The sequence below is a fragment of the Sapajus apella genome, unplaced genomic scaffold (assembly GCF_009761245.1).
Source record: "Sapajus apella isolate SASKATOON/1434 unplaced genomic scaffold, GSC_monkey_1.0 scaffold18, whole genome shotgun sequence".
Lineage (NCBI taxonomy): Eukaryota > Metazoa > Chordata > Mammalia > Primates > Cebidae > Sapajus > Sapajus apella.
In genome coordinates, this window is record NW_022436958.1 from 7,247,000 (window position 1) to 7,270,617 (window position 23,618).

A 23,618-nucleotide genomic window follows, 5' to 3' on the forward strand; every position below is an offset into this window, starting at 1 on the left:
AGTCAGGAATCAGGGCATCATTTAGTAGAGGGGTCTAGCTTGGTGTCTTTCAAAATGTTGCACCAAAAGTGTCAGTCAGAATTGGGATCTCATCTGAAGGCTTGACTGGGGAAGGTCTGCTTTCAAGCTCACTTATGTGGTTGTTGGCTAGGTTCAGTTCTTCCAGGACTGTTGGCCAAAGGCTGCTCTTATTTCCTTGCCACACAGATTTCTCCAAAATAGCAGCTTGCTTTTTCAAATCATGTGAGATGAGAAGGCAAGAGGGAGAGTTTGCTAGCAAGACAGAAGTCAAAATCTCTTGTAACCTAATTGTAAAAGCAATATGCCATCAGCTTTGCCACATTCTTTTGGTTAAAAGTAAATCACTAAGTCTAGTTCACACAAGGTGAGAGGATTACATAAGGATGTGAATAATGGGAACCAGAGACTACTGAGGGCTTTTGTAAATATGATAGTTTCTTTGTTAATGTTGTTGTTGTCTTCAGGAAAAATTAATAGGCTCAACATCCATAAGAATGGTACTTTTCTTTTTCCATTTTTTGTGTATTGTTATATCCTAGTGACTAAAAGAGTACCTGAAACATAACATAAATAAATATTCTAGATATCTTAAAAACACATAAGCGCAAACTTTCTGACATGTTCTGATACTTCTTTCTTTTAATGACCTCCTTTTTGATAAACACAATATGCTTTTTCTTTATACCCATTCGACTTGTCTTTTCTGCTATATTTCATATTGGTTGATATGTTTCCAGTCCTATTGGCTTATAGGACACTGTACCGTGATGGCTATATTCCTATCTGTCTCTAGCTATTCCATCCCTGTTATCTTTAGGATGTCTCATCCTCAGCAACAAAAATAATTTGTTTTTCCTTTAGCGTTCCTGCTTTCAATTGCTTTTGCATGTTCCAGATTCCATATCCCCGCTCCAGCTATTTCTCTTTACTCTTCTTTATTTTAGGATAAGAATTTCTCAAAAGAATTATCTACTTTTGCTGTTTCTAATTTCTGCCCTGTCTTTGTCTCTTGAACCAACCCTATTTAGGCTTTTATCTCAATCATTTACCTCTTGTCTGGCTTACCAATTGCCTCCATATTGTTAAATCCATCAATAACTTCTCAGTTATCTCTTCAGTAGGTCTATCTGAGCATTTAACCCAATTGGTAGCTCTCTTCTTGAATCAATTGCCTATTGGATAAAATGTTCACTCTTTGGGTAATGGGTACAGTAGAAGCCCAGCTCCCACCAGTATGCAGTATATCCACGTAACAAATAAGCACATATATCCCCTGAATCTAATTTTTTTATGAAAAAGAAACATTTTCCTCACATGGCTACCAGTAAAACAGTTTCTCATGGCTCTCCAATGAGCTGGAGAGCCACCCCTTTTCAATCCCCTTTGCTGGTCCCTCTTCGTTTTGGAGCTCACTTTGTAACTTTTCGTTTTTCTCTCTATAGTAATTCCCTAGGGCATCTCATTCAGTGTTAATGGCGTTAGAGACCATGTAACACTAGCCACTTCTAAATATCTGTTTCCAGCACGGACCACAGCTTTGAACTTCAGTGCTACATACTGTGGCATTTTTATACACAATTCTAATATACATCCCAAACTTAGCATATCCAGAACTGACCCCGATTTTTGCCCAAACCCATTCTCCCAGTCTACTCCATTTCACAAGATGCTAGCTTCGTTCCTCCAGGTGCTTCAGACAAAACACTTAAAATCATCTTCCCTTGTTTCTGTCATGACATAAATGAACACCAAAGAACCCAGTTTTCTCTGTCTTCAAAATACATTCAGAATCAGTTCATTTCTCACCACCATTACTGTCATCTATCACCTGATTTATTGAAATAGTTTCCCTGTTTACTCACTTTCACTTTCTTTCTACTGTTTATTTTCAACACAGCAGTGGGTGTGATCCTGTTAAAATGTAAATTAGATTATGTTTCTTATCTTAGTTGGTTTGTTACTACAACAGGCACCACAGACAAGGTGGCTTTTAAACAGCAGAAATTTATTTCTCACAGGTCTGGAAGCTGAAGTCCAAGATCAGCATTCCATTCTGGTCAGGTTCTGGCAAGGGCCCTCTTCTGGGCTGCAAGCAGATGACTCCTCCTTGGATCCTCACATGGCAAAAAGAGGGCAAGAGAGCTGGGGTCCCTTTAAAAAAGGCACTAATCCTATTCATGAGAGCTCTACCTTTATGACCTAATTACATCCTAATAGAATTACATTGGAGTTTAGGATTTCCATATATGAATTTTAAGGGAAAACAAACTTGTTGCCCATCTCACATCACTCTTTGAATCAAAATCCTCCCTGGCTTTTAGTCTACTCCAGGTAAAAGCTGAGAAATGTCCAATGGTTCACTAGGCCCTAGAAGACTCATCGGCCTCCCCAGTCTCACCTCTCCCTTTTTTCTCCTGTCTCCTTCTGCTCCAATGAAGCTGATAACTCTTCCTCTGCAGGACCATTGCACCTACTTTTGCCTCTATCTCTTACAAAATAAGGGCCCAGGCATGGTGGCTCATGCCTGCAATCCCAGCACTTTGGGAGGCCGAGGCAGGCAGATCACCTGAGGTTGAGAATCAAGACCAGCCTGACCAAACTAGAGAAACCCCATCTCTACTAAAAGTACAAAAATTAGCCGGGCATGGGGGCGCTAATCCCAGTACCTGTAATCCCAGCTACTCAGGAGGCTGAGGCAGAAGAATCACTTGAACCTAGAAAGCGGAGGTTTCGGTCAGCCGAGATTGTGCTGTTGCAACAAGAGCTAAACTCTGTCTAAAAAAAAAAAATTATTTGGTTCCCAGAAATTTGTACATCTCATATGTTCCTTTGCTTCACATCTCTGCTCTAATATCATCTTTTGGATAGGTCTTCCCTAATCTCCCTTTAAAAACAAAACAAAACAAAAAAACCCATAGGGGCTCATCGTGGTGACTCATGCCTGTAATCTCAGCACTTTGGAATGCCAAGACGGGTGGCTCACTTGAGGTCGGGAGCTCAACACTAGCCTGGCCAACATGATAAAACCCCATCTCTACTAAAACATACAAAACATTAGCCAGGTGTGGTGGCAGGCACCTGTAGGCCCAGCTCATTATGAGGCTGAGGCAGAAGAATCACTTGAACCCCAGGGGTGAAGGTTGCAATGAGCCAAGATTGTGCCACTGCACTCCAGCCTGGGCAATGGAGTGAGGTTCTGTCAAAAAAAAGAAAAAAAAAACAGAAACCTACAAATGAACAAACAGGAAACCACACCATTTCCATCTACACTTCTCTCTTACCTTAATTTACTCTATAGACCTTACCACCAGGTGGCATACTACAACATTTATTTTTGTTTTTTTGTAATCCCAATTAGAATTTTAGTTCTATGAGGGCAAGGACATTGTCTCCTATGTTCATTACTCCACTCCCATGTTGAGGACTCAGTAAATATGTATTGAATGAAGGCATAATGAAAATGCAATGGCTTTTGTTTTTACTCCCAAGTTTGTAATACCCAGGTCTATGCTCCTATACTTCTCTCCTTTATCTTATCCTATATCTTCAAGTGTGAATTAGTCGTTTGTTTTAGGATGTTGTCTCTGTCATCACAGAAACGAAATATCCCAAGTTGAACGCTTCCTCAGTGCCTTCCCAAACTGATTCCTCCTTTCCATTGAGCCTATCTCTGTCAGTAGCAAACATTTCTCTAGGATTACAACACATTTTCTCTATGTCCTTTATTTTATCCCAGACCCTTCAGATAAGTCATCATTTTCTGATGAAATTTCTCCTCAATGATTGTAGTGTCCGTATACTTCTTCTTCTGCACCCTGAAACTCTCATCCAAGCCTTGAAATGCTTCTGACCTTACCATACCCTGCTGTGCGCTCCACTGATCCTATGCAGCAATTCCAGAGCAGCCTTCTTTCAACAGTACCTTTATCATTTCATTTTTAAATTTTCTCTAGCATCATGGTCCCCAATTTACGTTATTTATTATCCTCTCTCAAACACATACCCTCAAGCCAGGAGTAGTAACATGATTAAGACATGGCTCTTACCCTGAAGGAGCTTGGATTTCCTGTAGCAATTACAGTCCTTTCATCCCAGCTTATGTTCATACGTTGCTTTGTGTTGTTCACTCTTATTTCATAGGTAATAGACTTGTTCCATGGCTGGATTGTAAATGTCTTGAAGTTAGAGGCCATGACTTGTATTTTCTTTATTATACCGTACTTCTACTTAGATTACTTTTGGCACTACTGCTTGTTTAGGAAAGACATGTGAATTGATGTAAAAATAAATTGAAAGTTTATTAAAACAACGTTGCTAGTTGCAGATACTAATAAATATATGCCTGATATTCATAGTAAAAGCCAATTTTTCAATGTAATTAGATATAATAATACCTCGTTTTCAAAATTAGTTACATGGGTCTCAACTTAGAAAGCATTTTCTCTAGGAAGGATTTCTCTAATTCCTCAAATTTGAATTAGGTAGCCCTTCTTTGATCTGTCTCTCAATAGCTTGGTCTTGCCTCTATTCCAGCCCCATCACACTAAAACTGCTTATTTCTTTTATTGCTCTTACTGGGCTATAAGCTATTTGAAGGGAGGGCTATGTCTTATTTATTTTTTTACTACTAGGACTTTGTATAAAGGCTGGCACACTGTAGCTCTCCAATAAATAGGAAAATAAATGCTTTATTTGTTTGATTTTATTTTAAATAAATTTGGATTACACAGAAAATAACTACAAAAATAATTATAAAGAGCTGGATTATTTTATAAAAATAACACATATAAAGTTTTCTCAGAAGTATTTGATGAAACATGGCAAAGGTTAGGCTGACAATGGAGCTCAGTAAATGTCTGTGTATACATAAATATGTACTCACTTATATTTCAACAGAGCCTGAAGGTGCCCCAAAGTTTTCTACATAAAACGTATACAAATTTTTAAAATCCAAATTATGGTTATTTAAAAAATTTAATCAATAATATATAATTTTTAATTGTGTATTTTCTATGTCACTGTATCAAGCATAAGCTAATATCAGAAGAACCATTAGAATATTCAGTGGTGGGAGTTAGGGGAGGGATGGAATTAGGAGAAATACCTAATATATATGACGAGTTGCTAGGTGAAACATACCACCATGGTACCTATGTAACAAACCTGCACGTTCTGCACATGTACCCCAGAACGTAAAGTATAATAATTTTTTAAAAAAAGAATATTCAGAAATAGTTTTCTTAATTTATCTGCCTACTCATAAGGTTATTTGTTGATTTATTGGCATGTAGTAGGCTTTCTCTGCAGCCTCAGTTCTAAATAAATGAAAACTCACTTTGCATATCACTAATTATAGATAATATAGGAATAGATATAGATCTATTTGCCCAATACTCTATTTTAGCTCTGATGACCTTGGAAAGGTAACATTGGGAAGTCCTGCTAAGCAGAAGCAAAAATATTAATTTTTAAGTGTTTTACCTTGCAATTTATCTAAATCTTTTTCTCTGCATATGTGTATAATTTTCTGTTCTCTCTTTCTCTCTCCTTCCTTCTCTCCCTCTCTCATTGACACACACACAGTGCCACTAGTTCTAAAAACTTTTGGATCTACTGATCAGCTTACTTCCTAGTCCTGACTTGGATTTTCCTGGATCATCTCTCTGAACACTTATCTTGCTGTGTCTTGTGAATGTGGATAACATTCCGCTTTTATTCAGCAGTCTCTACTTAAATTGAATTTCTTACTTGCTATTATTTTTTTTATTTTTATTTTTTTGAGGCGGAGTTTCGCTCTTGTTACCCAGGCTGGAGTGCAATGGCGTGATCTCAGCTCACTGCAACCTCCGCCTCCTGGGTTCAGGCAATTCTCCTGCCTCAGCCTCCTGAGTAGCTGGGATTACAGGCACGCGCCACCATGCCCAGCTAATGTTTTTTGTATTTTTAGTAGAGACGGGGTTTCACCATGTTGACCAGGATGGTCTCGATCTCTTGACCTTATGATCCACCCGCCTCGGCCTCCCAAAGTGCTGGGATTACAGGCTTGAGCCACCGTGCCTGGCCTACTTGCTATTATTTTAAAGGCAGAAACACTATCTTCATCTGAAATTTTTATTTATGAATTAGATATATGGATGAGCAATGGCCTAATAATCACCCATTCCCCCAAACAGAAAATTTGATTAATTATAGACCATTCGTTATCGTTCACATTGAGACGAATTATTTTTCAGAACCTGTGAAGTTGTCTTTACATCTGACTCATCTAAGATTGTGTTCTTTTTACCTGGACTCACATAATGTTTCCGCACTCTGATATGTTCCCTACTTTCATCTCTCCAACTCTCCTCAACTCCACTATGCCTTGGGGTGGCTTCCAGAGTCATCCAGGGGTCCTAGCAGTAGATTCTTTGACCGTGCCTACCAGGATGAGCTGTCATATATGAAATAACACATCTGAAAACATTCCTGAGAATTAATGACATTCTTTCCTTTGGTGTTATTATTGATCATCTTTACTGTATGGATCTTCAGGCTTATTTATTTCTAAAATGTTGAGATATATAAATCTCATTTTCTTTATATCTCATATTCAGAGAATTCTACTAAACATTCCCCAGGAAGCATGAGAGACCTTGGCTCTGGCGAAATTTGTCAAAGTATCCGATAGGTCCACCATGTTGAAGGACAATTATTCACTTTATAAAATGAAATCTGCCGTTTTATAGCAGATTAGCGTCTCATAGATGCTAACATCCTTTGGGAGTCATGCTTCCTCTGCTAATATTCCTTTTAAGAAAATAGATTGTGATCAGCATGTTTAAACAGAACAATGCATTTATTTATTTTGAATATTGGCCCAAATAATACCTAATCAGAGTCTAAAGTTTCAGGGTAGAAACTACCCAGTTCATTGACAGATGATGTTATTTATGCCACAGCTATGTAAATCCATAGGCTTTCAGTAGAAGAGATGGAAATCATTTCCTGAGCATCAGGGTGGTTGCTTTGAAAGTACTATAATGTTGCAACAGTTTTATACATGAATCATCAAATATGCCAATATGCATTTGTTTCCTGATCTTGTATATTCCATATTATAACTGTTCGTGAGACCTAATTATTTTCAGGTTACTTTTTCTTCTCCCCCGAAAGAAATATTCAAGAAAAAGAACCCTGTTTATAACATGTTAAATCTTTATCTTCTTTATTTTTATCAACAGAGTATAAGACATGTCTATGGATAACCCTGCAGGAGTCTAAGCCTGTGGCAGGCTTTACAGAATCGTCTGCTACCTCCTGAGCTAGGAGGATTTTGAGGACAGAGCTCAGGAAGTTGCCATGGCTTGGGGGCAAAGCAGGCTTTTGCAGATAAACCTTAAGTCACAGATTCTACCTTTTGGAGCCAGATATCATTTTGTGGATTAATTAATACTTGTGAGGGCTTTGAGCATGAAAGATATTATGAGAATACAGTGTTTACTTGTTTTGAAACAAAGGACAGCGACTTTGGGGAAATAATTCTATTGATCAAGCTGGGCTTTCCTTAAACTACAGAAAAACTCGAAAAGCTCTTTAGTCTGCAAAATTCTACTTGGGTAAGACAAAATTAGGTTTTCTGAAATATCCTTCCAGATCTTCAAGCTGTTAATAAGAAGTTCTATAATAGTAATAAGTTACATAATTTAATAATGCTAATAGAAACCATGTCTAAGCTTTCATTATTTCATGTGCCCTTCCTTTTCTCAAGGAAGAGCATGTTTATTAACTCAAGTGTTTGTTGAGGCCATCACTGTGCTAGGCTTGGAATATGTGATAATATGCTAACTGGCCATGTCCTTTTCCAGAGAAGCTTTCAGTCTAGGGATGAACAGAGGTGTTAAGTAAAGGAAGGCATAATTCTATAAATGCAAATTACAAAATGTCCCATGATGAAAGAATTACAAGTTTCTGTGAGAACCTATGATGGGTTAAGTAGTCATACATGGATTCTTTCAAATGGCCAGTTAACTTGAGATTTTGCAGGATCAATGGAGTTTGCCAAGCAAAGAACTGGAAGAAAGAAGAATGTTGAAGCAGAAAGAAACAACAAATGCAAGGGTCGCCAGGTCAGAATAAAGTTGTTACATCTGAAAAACTGCAAGAATTCCCTATCAGCCAGAATATCATGAACAAGGAAAACAAATCATGGATTTTGGGGAGAGGGAGGCAGTGTCCAGACTGCAAAGGGCCTTGAGGTGATGATAAGAAGTTCAGAAGCCACTGAAACATGGAAACAAATGACAATACCTCTCTCATCCAGCCCCACATTTGAAATCCATTTAACTCTAGAGCAGAGAAAAAGAACACACAAAACAGCAACAATAAAGGCTATTAACATTGAGCAACCTTTTCTTCCCCACTGCCTAGACTGAAATTAGGTTATAACACAAAAATTGAATTACACTAATAAGTTGCCCAGACAGTAACCAGGAAGGCCATTCTCACTGAAGTCCAATGACAGGCAAAGAACAAGGAACATATTTACATCAAAGACAGAAAGAAATAGAATTCAGAGAAGAAAAAGAAAGAAAAATGGTGGGCAGAAGGGGGATGGTACATGAGGGAGGAAGAGGTGAGCTATAGGAAAAGCCTCCAGAAGACTGAAGAAAGTTCTTGAGATACAAAGTGAGTGCCTTCGTCAGCCTGTTTCCCAGACAGAACCTGTATTTCTTGGTAGTGACCAAATGAAACACACTGGGTGCAAGATGAAAAGTTCAGAAAGAAAGTCCTAGGGGGAGTTCTTAAAAATCAAATAGCATTTTCAAAATGACATTTTGATGAGTTAGGGATAAATAAATCAGAGGCATGCAGATAAAATTTCCCTTAAAATACACAGATGTTTAATATGATGGGGAAAAGCACTTGGCAAAACATAAACTATGTGCTTCTCCAAACCTAACATTTGAAAAATGGTTTAAGACATTCAGTGTAACCCCAAAGCTGGGCATGTTATCTCATCCTGAGTGATAGAAAGTAGGAGAGGGAGGCTATCCTTGAAAGCATTGCTCAACAAACGTATCAAAGGGTATAAATAAATTGCAATGAGTAAACCATGCCTAACTCTGAAACCAAATTTCATGATGAAATCAAAACTGCTCCTCAAAGACTTCTTTGAGAATTCCTGGTGACCTCTTTCTGGGCACCACTCATGTATGGCCCAGAACCATTTTTCTTTGCTTTTCTTCTACTCTTCTTCACAGGCAAACATTGCATACAACTTTAGGGATTTGGTTTACCAATTCTTAAAAATGTGCACACACAGTAAATGGTTATTTACATCAGATAAAAACATTATATTGAATCCCTAAAGGCATAATATTTCATTCTTGAACTATATTTAAGGCAGTTCTAAATGTAAGACTTTTAAAAATATTTCAAAGCTATTGGTACTTTATATGATGTACAGATAAACTGGAGTTTTAAGGTATTTTTTTCTGCTTTTGATTCTGTTCTCAATGGATTATGCCCACTGTGAGTTCACTAATTAATGAACAAATCAAATACAGCATGAATGGCAGAGCCAGTATAAGAATAAGTGAATATTGAGAAGAAAATGTAAGCAATGAGTTTTGAAGAGAAAGAGTGAAACCTAAAGACAAAGGCAAAAAAACAAAAACAATAGAAAAAAGAAAAATAAGGTAGGTAGTTCTATGGATAGTGGAGAAGTAAAAAATGGCGGCAGGGAGGGGATTTAAGAAAGCAAGTGAAGCATCATTTGGGGGTAAATTAATGTAACCAAATGTGTCCTCATTCTGTGCTCTTTAATAGAAATTATTGAAACAGACAAGATTACCAGCAAAGTACTATGATCTACTAAAAGTTCAGAAAAAGTATAACAGCTGCCTCATTATTAAATCGGAAAATAATTAAATGCTAAATCTGCTTGATAATTATAGCGGCCCAGGGTTGTAGCTATAGAGGGATGATGCATAGTTCTTTTAGAGAGAGGTCAGTCAGTCACACAGAAGGTTTCATAGGGTGATGCTACTTTAAAGGGATCATCTCAGTTTAGAGCTGGGGCCCATCTCAGCATTGTGGATCCAAAAAAAAATCATATTTATCATTATTTTCAGTGTTTACTGAGATGATGATACCTTGAGTCTATCTCACAGTACATAATAGGGAATATTCTGATACTATTTAAGTTACCCGCTTTCTACATCAAAGGACCTAGGACGCCAAATTAGGATTCTGATGGTTGCCAATGAACACAGAATCAGAACAAAGGGGAAGGGAACAATAACTTTAAATAAATCAGCAGAGAAAATGTTATGAGGCACAAAGGCCATGTGGTTCTCGTGTTAAAAGCCAAATCCTTCTCATCAAAATCTGGTAAAAGTCACAGATTAAGTTTATTTCCATTTATAAATAGAAAGCGTTATTTTAACAGAATCCTTTGGTGGAATAGTGTAGATGAAAACCTATTATTTGCAATTGTATCTGAGAACAACAAAACGTCTTCTCATAAAAAAAAAAAAAAAAAAAAACTGCAGTGTCTGCATGTACAGTTAACAGGCTCGTCTTTCTGCTATGACTGTTACCATTAATCAAAGGTTGTCTTCTGCTCCTCTGTCTTGTCTGTCGCCTCCAACATAGGTTGATAAACAGGTGCTATCTGTATATCCCACAACCATTCATTCTTCTCATCTGTATCTCATCACGGCTGTGTCTGCCGAGCACTTACTCAATGCTTGCAGACTGACTGGCATCCAATCTAAACAAATTGCTGATCTTTCCAGCCATTTAATGTTAAATAGGGCTTCTAAGGAACATTGGACAAATAGCTTAAGAAGCCAGATTTAGCATCTAAAGATTGGTTGACATTTCTTAAGTATACGTAGTTTAGGGACTGCTACAGCTTTAAGGAACTTCAATTTGGCCTAGAATTTGGCATGTAGAATCCTAAACTTAGACCTAGAGCTGTAAGTAATTTTGTAAATTACTGGAGACAAGACCATCTGAGCCCTAGATGACCAGCATGTTCAGCTGTAATTTATAGATCATTGTCCCTTGAAACCATGGAATTAACATTCGGTAGAAATAATTAATTAGAGTAATTAGTAAGGTACCATTTATAAATCCACATGCAAAATGCATAGCAATCTTTTGCTTGCCCTAATACTTCTTTCAGCGCACTATGAGCCTCGCAGAATAACTGATTTCTGGTGCCCGAAACATGGTGACGTATTTTAAACTATGATGACAAGGAATAGTAAAGTAATTAATTCTACCTCATGGAAGCTTCACTTTCCAGCCTGAGAACTAAACAATACAGTGATTTCATTGTAGAAACCATAATTGGAATTTTCTATCCAGGCTAAAAGATGGCCTGAGTCTCTGAGATGACTTAAACGAGGCACGGTACCCAGTCCCTCAAAAAAGAGGAGCAGGAATATCTTGAATATGAACTCACAGGAGTTTAAGAGTCAAGAGGATTTAAATTGTCCTATTAATCTTTGCAGTTCTATTGTGAGCAGAGAAGCTGGCATTTAGAGGAAGGAAGTGTTATTAATTAAATATGTGTTGAAAAGAATGAATAAGTGCATCAAGTATTAAAAAGACAATGAAGGAAAATAAACACCTGATCTCAGATGTGAGAATGTGTTCATGGTAGTAGGACATAGATATACTACATGCAGAAAAGTGCATGTAAACATTTAACAGATATGCATGGTGGTAGCAAGTGTAGTAGGTAATGGAACATAGCAGAGGGGTTATTAGCTTCTTCTAATGACCTGGAAGGCAGCCTGGACTTTGGAAAATGATACAAGAGAAGATAAATAACTTGCTGTTCAGTTCTTTCTCATTTTTCCTGGGACCCCTGTGTGGTCATTCCTGGAAAGTCTATTGCATTGATCCAAGACCATGGAGTTGGCTCAGTCATTCATGACAATGATGTCACATTTATTGAGCCTTAACTTGAGAAATCCAGCCCTTGGTCTCAGTCTCAAGTATTCTGGGAAAGGTCCCACAGTGTCTGGGGAAATGTTACTTAGGTATTCAAGGAAAGAGAATGTTATGGTCTATACCTTAAACCTGTTTGTGTTGATTTCTCCCTATAAGAGTATTAGCTTTTTCCTTTCATATTTCTCATCTATTTTAGAGACATTTTCATCAATAATTTATCTTTGTGGGTAACAAATGTCTACTGAGGGGTCTTTTGTGAATTTTTGGGAAAAAATGGGGCAATATTATTAGCTGAGAACGCATGCATCAATTTTTATGAGAGGTTGATAGGTTTTGTAGTTTTGTGGTAGATAAATCCAGGTTTTGGATAATTTTTAATCAGAAGAAAGCTGAAAACAATAACCATTTTCTATGATTACACAACAAAATTTCTCAGTATACATTCCTAAAGAAAGGGACCTCCTCTGTGGTGCTAATTGCTATTGAAAAGATCTTTCTTCCAAACATTCATGGATACCAGTGATGCCCAGAGTTAAACACTAAATTTATTATATGGGTTTTATGAGGTAGACAAATAAAATTCCCTGGCACCAAGAAAAAGGGACAGTATGTATAGAATATAATGTGGAAAAAGCAAATGAATAGATGTATCCAAATACAAAAAGGCACCAGTGAATACCATGATTCTAAAAGTTATCCAAGAAAGCTTCCTCAGATGCTTTAGACTTGTGGAGAACACAGTGAAGTAAAAGAAACTTTCTGGATGTGGAGATAAGTAAAAAACACTTTGCTATGATTCTCATAAATCATCATTGTTATCTCTATCATTATTTATTGGTCAAAAACGTATTCATCAAATGCATTTTAAAATTAAATCCTGTGCTATGTATTAGGAAAAAACAATAAACAAGGCAGAAAAATTCTCACTTATATCAGAGCAAGTCTTGTAAATAGGCATTTAACCAGTGAGATTTTAGTGATTCGGAACAATTCCTTTACCTCTAAATATCTCTCCCTTTCACTTGTAGCATTGCAGATAATTTTTTTGGCTTGCCCAGTTTCCTATAAGGACTGAAAAAAAATTAAATATCCATTCATTTACTTATTTGTTCAAACAATTTTATTATTTTGGCTATTGGTACCAGCAAAATATTCCAGAAGCTAGGAATCCCCATGTAAAAGTAGTCCTTTGCCTCCAATGGACTCATAGCACATTATTTGCCAGTAGACACAGAAAAATAAGCAGACATTTACAACATAATCTGATATGTGCTGTCACAGTGATAAGAGGAAACTGAAAATGGAGATTCAGGATGGTGCACCTAAAAGAGATGGCAGATAAATCATGGAAAGATCCTCTAATAAAAAATATACACATTAAAATTCGGTTTTCTGCTTTTTAATTTTTTTGAGCTGGAGTTCTTGCTGTACTGCCCAGGCTGGTCTCAAACTCCTAAGACCAAAAGATTCTCCTACCCCAACCTCCCAAGTAGTTGTGATTATAGACAGTTGCCACTGTGCCAGGTTTTACTAATTGAATTTTGAAGTAGATTAAATATACTTAAGGCTTTTGAGATGAAGACATGGTCACAGTGGAATGCTTCAGCTGCGGGAATAACATGGGGTGACACTGATGGAGTTGTGGTCCTCTGTTACTAGGCAGGTCAGGGAAAAGGGTGTAGGCAATTCACTGAGTGAAAGATGGAGCACAGGCTAATGGCTTGGGATAGAGTATGTGAGGCAGACAGAGGGGGGAAGAAATACGATGCTAAGAAATTAAAATACCTAACATAGACTTTGCAGGGAGTCAACAGGTCACAATTTGCATTGTGCATTTATTTTGTCCAAAACTCCACAAACACTTCTGCAGAGTTAAAATGACATATTACATTTTCTTTAAGAAACTTGCAGCTGTATTAGCAATGAAAGCCAGGACAGTGCATGCAAATAGGCAAAGCAAGCAATCCTACACCATGGAAGAAGACAATGAGATTGTGATCCTACAGGGTCTCTTGGTAATTGATCAAAACATATAAAATGCTGCTATTTTAAATGCCCTTCCATGATTCAGCTGCTCCCATTGGAGTCTTCCTTTATCCTGGCTTCAGAAGGTACATGGGGAGGTTAGAAAGGAAGGACTTTTCTAAGGATACTTGGTAAAATAAAGGAAGGTATTCAATTTGTCTTTCTTTTACCATTTGTAATCAATTTTTTAAACAAGTGACTTCAATGCCCAGAGAGAAAAGTCAATAAAGGTGTATCACTATCTAACAAATCATTCACATTCTTCTTCATAATTTGTCTTTCAGATATTTAACAGCTTGTAATGACTATGACTTTGCAGGCAGTTCCCATAAGCTATGTATGCATTATTAATAAAGTTCTATGACTGAAAACTTCCATCATTGTAATGACTCTTGAAAAGCACAGGTTTACTCAAACCAACAACGCATGGTAGTTTGTCACAGTTTTAACATATGCATTCTTCTTGCAGATGGTTGAAAAAGAAGGTTATCTTCAAAAAGCTAAAATTGCAGATGGAGGAAAGAAACTAAGGTAATAAAATTCTTTAATTCATTCTTATATAACTATGCTGGTTCCTCATATCCTCAACTTGTGCCACTAGTATTGTTTGGAAAGTGAGGCCCTATGGTATTAAACTAGAACAGTCTCCTCTGCTACCGTTACGATCAATATTATTTTTAATGTAATTACAGTTTTTAAAGAAAGGCACTACCTTCTATATTGTTGTACAGAACATATAAATGAGATGCTTTTTGTCCTCCTTGAACTTGAACTCATAAAAAACTGAAAAGAAATAAGAATCATTCTTGATTTCCATGAGTAAAGGATTAGGGGATGAATGCATTCATCTGCAATATATAAAAGTCTCTGTACAATACCTTGCAAGAATAATTTCCTGAAGGATGGAGGATTTGAACCACTTTTGCAGCTCAAAATAGAAATTGATAAAATAAAATTAGCATCATATACAGAGGTGAGAGAAATTTGAAAAGGAAATAAGAACTCTTCAGACCACAACAACAAAAACCTTGAAGAAAATAAATAAGGTTGATAGGAAGGTAAAGAAAGATGATAATTGTGTTGTATATATGGTATGTTTAGAAATAATCACCTCCATTTTAGAATTTTTGCTATTTCTCATATTGGTTCTGTTATATACTTAGCTTTGTGCTGGGTGATATGCAAGCCACCAAATTTGTAGAAAATTCTCAAATTGAGAGACAAGGCATTTACTCATAAATGTGTTACTAACAATTAAAATTATATAGGATAAACGTACTAATTGGCTACACAATGGGACATCTGTTTGTTGTATAATAAAATTCATTACTAGAATGATACTCTGGTCAACACTAGAGAATAAAGTCCGCTTTTGTTTGATGGCTATAGTGAATTTTATATATTTTTTTAAACAAAGTAAAATTTGGAGGGAATCATCTATAATTTCACTACTTAAAATAGCTTTTTCGATTGTAACTAACAAGCTCTATTTTTTCTCCATATTGTGTCTTATTCCGGGATAGCGAACAGGACCTTAAATCTTTACCTGGACTATTTCTCTGCAGTGGTCCTGCAGCCACCCTCCCTTGAAGGATTCAGGCAAGAGATGCACAGGAGACAAGACCAAATGCAAGGTTGCTTTAAGAGACTTGGCTAGTCCCTGCCCCAGTAGTGAATCTGACTTAGAGAGTGGTCTGGTTCTGGAGGAACAACAGGAGGAAGTCTTTGAGCAGCCCAGCCTGCTCTCCTTTCCCCTAGACCTTATTATGCCCTTATCAATTTAGGAAGGGGTGTGGAAGGTACAATGATACCTCTCATCAGGATGAGTAAGTCATGACCCTTTCTTCCCTCATCAGCCATGTGGAATAAAGAGTTTCTCTTTATTATCTAAGTTAGCCAGTTCAGCTCTTCACTAGAGCTTGGTAGGAGAATGGAGGTGGCAGTATTGGTCAGTTCCACTCTCCAGCCTCCTGCAAAGAAGTGGGAGAGATCCTAAAAGAAATAATTTCAAGTAAGCAGAAGGAGGTTCTACTGTGTGGTTTTGTAAAGTATCTTTGCCCATAACCCCTCCATAAACCAAATTTACATCTAGAAGGCAGTGTCAAGAGGAATCAGAGAAAAACAGGGTCTTTCCTCCAGCCAACTCACATGAATATGTTTTTAGGTAGTTTTGATTAGTCTGTATACCATTGTATTTCTCTTTTATTTGCTGTTACTTTCCGATTTGCATATAATCTCCATGTTATAGTTAAATCCATATAAACATTTGTTTGTACTCTGTTTTATTATTTCACTTTGCATACTATTATGCATTCTTTCAGCCTTTTCCGCTGAAAGTTCTATGCTTTAGTTTTCCTTTTTGTTGTTGTTGTTGTTGCTGTTGTTACCTCAGGTACACAAAATTGAGTTGATTATATCCTTCAATTTGTGGCCTTGTGTTATCATCATTCTGGGCAAGATCCCTAGCTGATTTTATTTTATTTTAGTCTCCAATCCTTACTTCAATCCCCTGTGGACATTCATTTTAATGTATTTAATGTGTGTTTATCAAACTCATTCTCCATATATGTCTATATTTAGCTATATATGTGGCATTCAGAAAATAGTGTATAGTTGTATATGTGTGAATGTATTCTATATAGCATAAACATTTTTGTATTATAAACCTTATTATGTTTCTTATTACTTTCATTCAATGTTAGCTCTTGGGCAGCTATCTATGGTGCTATCCAAACATGCATCTCTTAATGATGGGGATGTGTCTTAAGAGACGCATCCTTAGGTGACTTAATCATCATGTGAGCATCACAGAATGTACTTACACAAACCTAGATGGTATATGATATAGCCTATTGCTACTAGGCTACAAACATTTACAGCATGTTACTGTGCTGAATACTGTAGGCAATTGTAACAATGTTATTTGTGTATCTAAACATACCTAAACATGGAAAAGTTAATGCATTGCACTTGACATTATGAAGAATATCATGTTACTAGGTAATAGGAATTTTTTGGCTTCATTATAATCTCATAGAACTAAATCTCTATATGTCGTCCATTGTTGACTAAAATGTTTTTATGCAGTACATGAATGTCTTTAAATCTGGTTCATTGATGCCCACTTTGCCTTTGTTTATGTATAGTCATGTGGCATATGGTGGCATTTTGATCGGTGATGGACACCATATACAGCTGTGGTCCCATAAGATTGTAAAACTGATGTTTACTGTACCTTCTCTATGGTTAGATAAGTTTACATACACAAATACTTGCCACTATGTTACAATTGCCTACAGTATTCAGTACAGTAACATGTTATACAGGTTTGTAGCCTAGGAACAATAGGCTATGACATAGCCTAGTGTGTGGTAGGCTACACCACTTAGATTTGTATAAGTACACTCTATGATGTTTGCACAGTCATGTAATCACCTAAGAACACACTTCTCAAGAATGTATCCTTATCATTAAGTGAAGCATGACTATATATGAATTTTTACTTACACAGTCTCCCAGCTGTGGACACCTAAGTTGCCTCTAACTCCTTTCATTCTAAACAACATTTTCATAAATCACACATATTGTTTCTTTTGAAACTGTTTGGAATTTTTTCAGGGGAATATTTCCAGGAGTACAGGATTGCTCAGTGGTTAGTCACACACATTTGTAAATCTACTGACTACTGTTGCCACGCTTTCTCCTGAATTAGTGAACCAATTCATACCAGTTCAATGTGCAATATAGAAGGGATTCTATTTCCACAATTTTATCAGCATATAGCATTATCCAATGTAATTATCCATAGAACATTACATTAATATCGTTTTTACTTGTATTTCATTGATAGCTATTGAAGTTGAGCGTCACTTTATCTGTTTAGAGCCATTCAGATTCTGCATTCAGATTCTATTTATAAACGTTGACTATTTTCTATTAAGTTTTCTGCTTTTTTTTTTTCAATGATTTGAGGAAACTTATATATAATGCTTTGTCAATTTTACATGTCTTACATATCCCCTCCAAGTTCATGGGGTTTTTGTTTTTATTGTAAGTACTTTACAAATTGAACATTGTATATGTAATCACCAAGTTTAAGAACATGATATCCCATTATTTTGATGGGCTATATCAAATCATCCTTATCTCCTTTTTTTTAATTATTATACTTTAGGTTCTGGGGTACATGTGCAGAAGGTGCAGGTTTGTTACATAGGTATACACATGCCATGGTGGTTTGCTGCACCTATCAACCCATCATCTACATTATGTATTTTTCCTAATGCTTACTCTCCTGTAGCTCCCCAGCCCCCAACAGGTCCCAGTGTATGATGTTTCCCTCCCTGTGTCCATGTGTTCTCGTTGTTCAACTCCCACTCATGAGTGAGAATATGCACTGTTTGATTTTCTGTTCTTGTGTTAGTTTGCTGAGAATGATGGTTTCCAGCTTCATTCATGTCCCTGCAGAGGGCATAAACTCATCGTTTTTTTATGACTGCATAGTATTCCCTGGTGTGTATGTGCCACCTTTTCTTTATCCAGCCTATAATTGATGGGCATTTGGGTTGGTTCCAAGTCTTTGCTATTGTAAACAGTGCTTCAATAAATATACGTGTGTATGTGTCTTTATAGTAGAATGATTTATAATCGCTTGGGTACATATGCAGTAATACAATTGCTGGGTCAAATGGTATTTCTAGTTCTAGATCCTTGAGGAATCGCCACACAGTTCTTCCACAATGGTTGAACCAATTTACACTCCCACCAACAGTATAAAAGTATTCCTATTTCTCCACATCCTCTCCAACATCTGTTGTTTCCTGACTTTTTAGTGATCGCCATTCTAACTGGTGTGAGATGGTGTCTCATTGCGGGTTTGATTTGCATTTCTCTAATGACCAGTGATGATGGGCTTACCTCTTTTTATATTTTTGATGTTTGAGTCTGGTTTTATATGAAAAGTTATCATTGCAATAATTATCCTATTGCTTGTCAATTTTTCTGTTATATATTCTTTTTTTTTTTGTTTCTTTTTTGAGACAGGGTCTCATTCTGTCACCCAGGCTGGAGTGCAGTGGTGCCATCTCAGCTCACTGCAGCCTCCTCCACCCTCACCCTCCCACCCACCTTATGTAGGGTTAAATGAGTAGCTGGGACCCCAAGTACACACCACCACGCCCAGCATTTCTTTTTTTTTTTTTTTAGTAGAGATATGGGTCTTGGCATATTGCCCAAGCTGTTCTGGAACTTCTGGGCTCAAGAGATCCACTCACTTGGCCTCCCAAACTGTTGGAATTACAGGTGTAAGCCATAGCACCCAGACTTCTTTTATATTTTCTAAAGACAAATGTTAAGTCTGGATTACTTGATCAAATTACAAGACCATTTTTAATGACATTTAGTGTGCATTCCCATATTGCTTACCCAAGGAATCTGTATGCCTTTATCAATACTAGCAACAAAAATGGTCTGTTTGGTCATAACCTTGAAAAATTGTGTTTTTATCCCATTGATAGTTTAGTAACTAATAAATAGTATAACGTACTATAATTTATACTTCTTATGTAAAATTTCTTTCTATAGCCTTTGTTTCATTTATCAAGGATCTTTATATCTTTTATAAATTTTAATGAATTAATAAGCAGTATTAATAGATGCTTACTCTGTCAAGCACTTGGCTGAATTCTTTATCAGTAATACTTAAATGATACTACAATATAGGCTCTATTATTACTTCCTATTGTATAAATGGAGAAACTCAGTCACCAGTATTAACCTCTTATTTCTCCAAATCTTGTTTTATGTATAGTTAGTATCACAGAATTTAGCTTTGTCCTCTGCCTGAAACACATTTGCTTTATCTCTCTTGCCTTTAAGCTATTTGAGACTACGGAGCAAAAATGGTCCTTTTATTTTATGCCATCAACAGTACCAGGGACTTCAATTGTCACTTAATAAATATTATTTCATTAATTTCTATCAGGTTTTCTACTTATAAATTCATAATAGATCATCATGCCTTGTAATTTCTTCTTATTTTCCTTCTTTCTTTTCCTTTTTATTAGTCTTTATTTGTCTCTTCAATGTATTTTCTCTTTCTCTCAAAGAAAATTTAACTTACCTCTGAATATGAGTAGGAGATAGTAAAAGGAAAGATAACTTATTGGCTATATTTGACATTCATAAGAGGCCATGCATTTATTGAAATGAGGTTATACACGTTTCCCCAGTGATACACTGACAGGCTTGAAAGCAGAATACATTCAGCATTCACTTTAATTTTTAATTGTGAACACTGAAAATATGCCTAAGCTTTTCTGATGAAGCATAGGAATTTCTTCATTTTGGGAATTCGGTCCTCAAACTTATAACTAACCCTGGCTTCTCTGAAACTCTATGACAGCTCAGTAAAAAGTTATTTTCAATGCTTACATTTACAAAAGGCACCTGACAGTATGTCTATGAAATTTCAACACCTCAAACTTGCTTCTCCCTCGGCACCTAGGTCTTCTTGTCATCAGCTCCTGTTTGGCTCTGCACATCTTACCACAACATACAGTCACATTCTGCTCTCTTTAGATGGGCATAGAAAGATATAGTTGGGGGTGAAAATATGTCCAGAAGACAACTATGAAAAGAAATGCAGAAAAAAGATTGTGCAGTGGTTATGTCTACTAGTGTCTGCTTTCATCCTAGGGCCCACAGCTACTAGGCCGTCTGTTGGGTTTTTCTTGGTTTGTTTTAACAATTGTTATTCGGAATGGACTTTCTTTAGAATCTGAGACTAAGGTGTGTTCCTAATGTGATCATATTCTTTCTTTAGTACTTCCTGCTCAGTATCAAAATACATTGTTCCAGGCCGAATCTGTCTTTCTTCATTTCCTTGCAAGACTGACAGAGATGGGTGTTTTTACACCTCAGTGTCTTTTTGACCCACCTTTTAGCAGTCATAAATTACAAGATGCTTAGAATATAAGACAGAAGAAATAAGTTCCTAGACCAACCACTTCGAGAATGAGTCTGTACATTTAACAATGTCTAAGTGATTTTGCGGTAAATCAGTCAGGGAGACTAGAATAAATCACTTTCACTCCCATCACTGGTGTGGAATCAAGTCAAATCCAGCATGACCAAGTTAGGTAACAAAGGCAGATGGCCCAAATAAGAGAAGCTGAAATTTGTCAAGGAACTTCACATATATTTTCTTCTGATTTTTGGTTTGTCACTCTGTCGTTACCTAAAGAAGGCAAAGGAAAGGTAAAGGTAGGATATAAAGCTTTGGTGTTTAGAGCAAATGAATGCATTAAACCAGAGTTTAAACTAACAGATTCTGATAATGGTAATGAATATTTTAAGAGTAATTTTTCATGAAGCATTTTCCAGATAAGCTATTACAATCAATATTGCTGTTATTATGTGCTGCCATCCGGTGTCCATTTTGTAGAATGCCAAGCTGATGGCTTTGTTGAGTTTTGTTTTTGTTTTTGGGGTGTTTTGTTGTTGTTTGGGCTTTGTTTTTGTTTCTGTACTTTTGTTTGCCTGTTTGTTTGCATTTTCTAACTTCACAATTCAGGATTTGTTTTTAGGAAAGTTTTATGAAGTGTTTCACATAGATAAAACGTCCCACCAATTGCATAAATGGTACATAAATGCCCGTATAAAAATTTAGTTCTCCCTACTTCCCAATTGTAGGTAGCACCCCATTTCCCTTAGATGTGATTTATTTTTTATGTCAAAAGATATAATAAAATAAATACCTGCATTTCTTTTTGTTGTTTTGTTTTGAGACTGAGTCTCGCTCTGTTACCCAAGCTGGAGTGCAGTGGCATGATCTTGGCTCACTGCAACCTTGGCATCTGGAATTCAATGGATTGTTCTGCCTCAGACTCCCGAGTAACTGGGATTACAGCTGCCCACCACCACATCCATCTAATTTCACATTTTTAGTAGATACAGGGTTTCACCATGTTGACCAAGTTGGTCTCGAACTCCTGACCTCAAGTGATCCACCTGCCTCGGCTTCCCAAAGTGCTGGGATTACAGGCGTGAGCCACTGCACCTGGCCCAACACCTGCATTTCTTGCCCCAAGATTTGTCTCCTGCATGGAATCACTAGGTTCAAACCCTTACCTAATTGTTACCTGTAAATCCCTGTGGAAATGGGTGGCTGTTTCCCTTACTCATGGCACTTTGAACTGACCTACTAAAGTTGGATATTTCCTGAGCTGTGTGTCTGAATTACCCCTTTAGTCTATCCAACACCTTGGTTTTTGTCTCTCTTTGGAAAAAAAAGTAGAAAACTAAGCTCTCAAAGTTATGATGAAATGTGGAGGCACTGATTGGTCAATGGGTGAATTTACCTGCTGACTGTCATGGTAGGGATGGAAGACAGGGATAAAAGGTTTGCAGTTCAGCATTGTGGGACAGCCCAGGCCAGGCTAAGATGTGGCTTTGCTCCAAAGAGAAAGAGGTCCTAGTACTTCTATGACAACTGTTCCATATCTCCCCCTCTTAGCTCCTCTCATGAAGCTCTGAACAGGCATAATCAGAGTGACTACCGAGAGAACTGCATGCCACCTGCCTAGAGACCATGGAGACACTGGAGTGAGCGGGGACCTGAATCCCATCTTTATGACTTTTTTACCCTTGGTTAGGATGCAGCCTCACTGGGCTTCAGTTTTCTCTTCTGTAATATGGGGGTATCCTAAAACTCATTCAGAAGACTTGGTTTCCATATTTATTTTCCAGCTTCTTAGGGGTAAAATTTTTGAGGTGTCTCTTGTTTTTCCATCTCTATTCAGCCCTTAGAATTGTGTTTGGTATGTGGCAAATGTTCGATGGATACTTGTGATTGGCTTAATAATTAAATTGTATGATGCATATAAAATGCCAGGTGGCATACCTGGAACAGAGCAGAAGTAAGTGCAAGCTGAGGGTGGGAAGTCCTCTGAAGAAAGCTCAGGTATTGCCTACTAGAAGTATAAGTTAGGAAAAAATATCCTAAATCAGAAGTGTTAGATAGTTAAGAAAAAAATAATGCTATAAATACCATATTAAAGCACTAGGAAACTAAGGAACAAAGAAAGTAAATGAAATATTTTCGACCTTGTTAGTGAAAAACAGTAAACACAGAGCAGAAAGAACCTAGAAGTATGGCTCTCCTGAAATTTGAAAGGCCGTATATTCTTTTACTCAAAAAATATGTAATAATCACCTACTAAATGTCAGATAGTATGCCCAATCGTGGAAATGTTCTAAGAAGATAGAGGTGGTTTCTACCTCTTTGTGGGAGTTTGGGCCATAGAAGGACTTTCTAGTGTGAAAACTGCTTTATCCTAGAAAATAGTCTATTTGCAAAATTTCATGAGAAACTGCTGTCCTGGCTAAGGCCTTAACCTGTCCTGGCTAAGGCCTTTAAGCTTGTAGGCGCTACCCACTTCCTGCAATGTATTGAATAAGAGTCATATATAGTGATTTGGTTGCATATGTTAGCATCAAATCCTTAAGTCAAGGCAAAACCTTGTCAAGTGGTCCTTTGCACACTCCAGAGCTGACAATGCCTTACAAGAGAGTCACCATGTTAGAGAATTGGGTGAAGAAGCTATTCCACTGATATGCTGAGA

General features: G+C 37.0%; 1 protein-coding gene across 4 annotated transcripts in view; it reads left to right on the forward strand.

Moving 5' to 3' along the window:
• Positions 1-23,618, forward strand: part of ARHGAP15 (Rho GTPase activating protein 15) — a 637,215-nt gene that overhangs the window by 75,070 nt on the left and 538,527 nt on the right. For all 4 annotated transcript variants that reach the window (XM_032286210.1, XM_032286212.1, XM_032286217.1 and 1 more), the window contains exon 4: positions 14,465-14,526. In XM_032286210.1, coding sequence (XP_032142101.1) covers positions 14,465-14,526 — 62 coding nt within the window. The remainder of the gene's footprint in view (positions 1-14,464; positions 14,527-23,618) is intronic.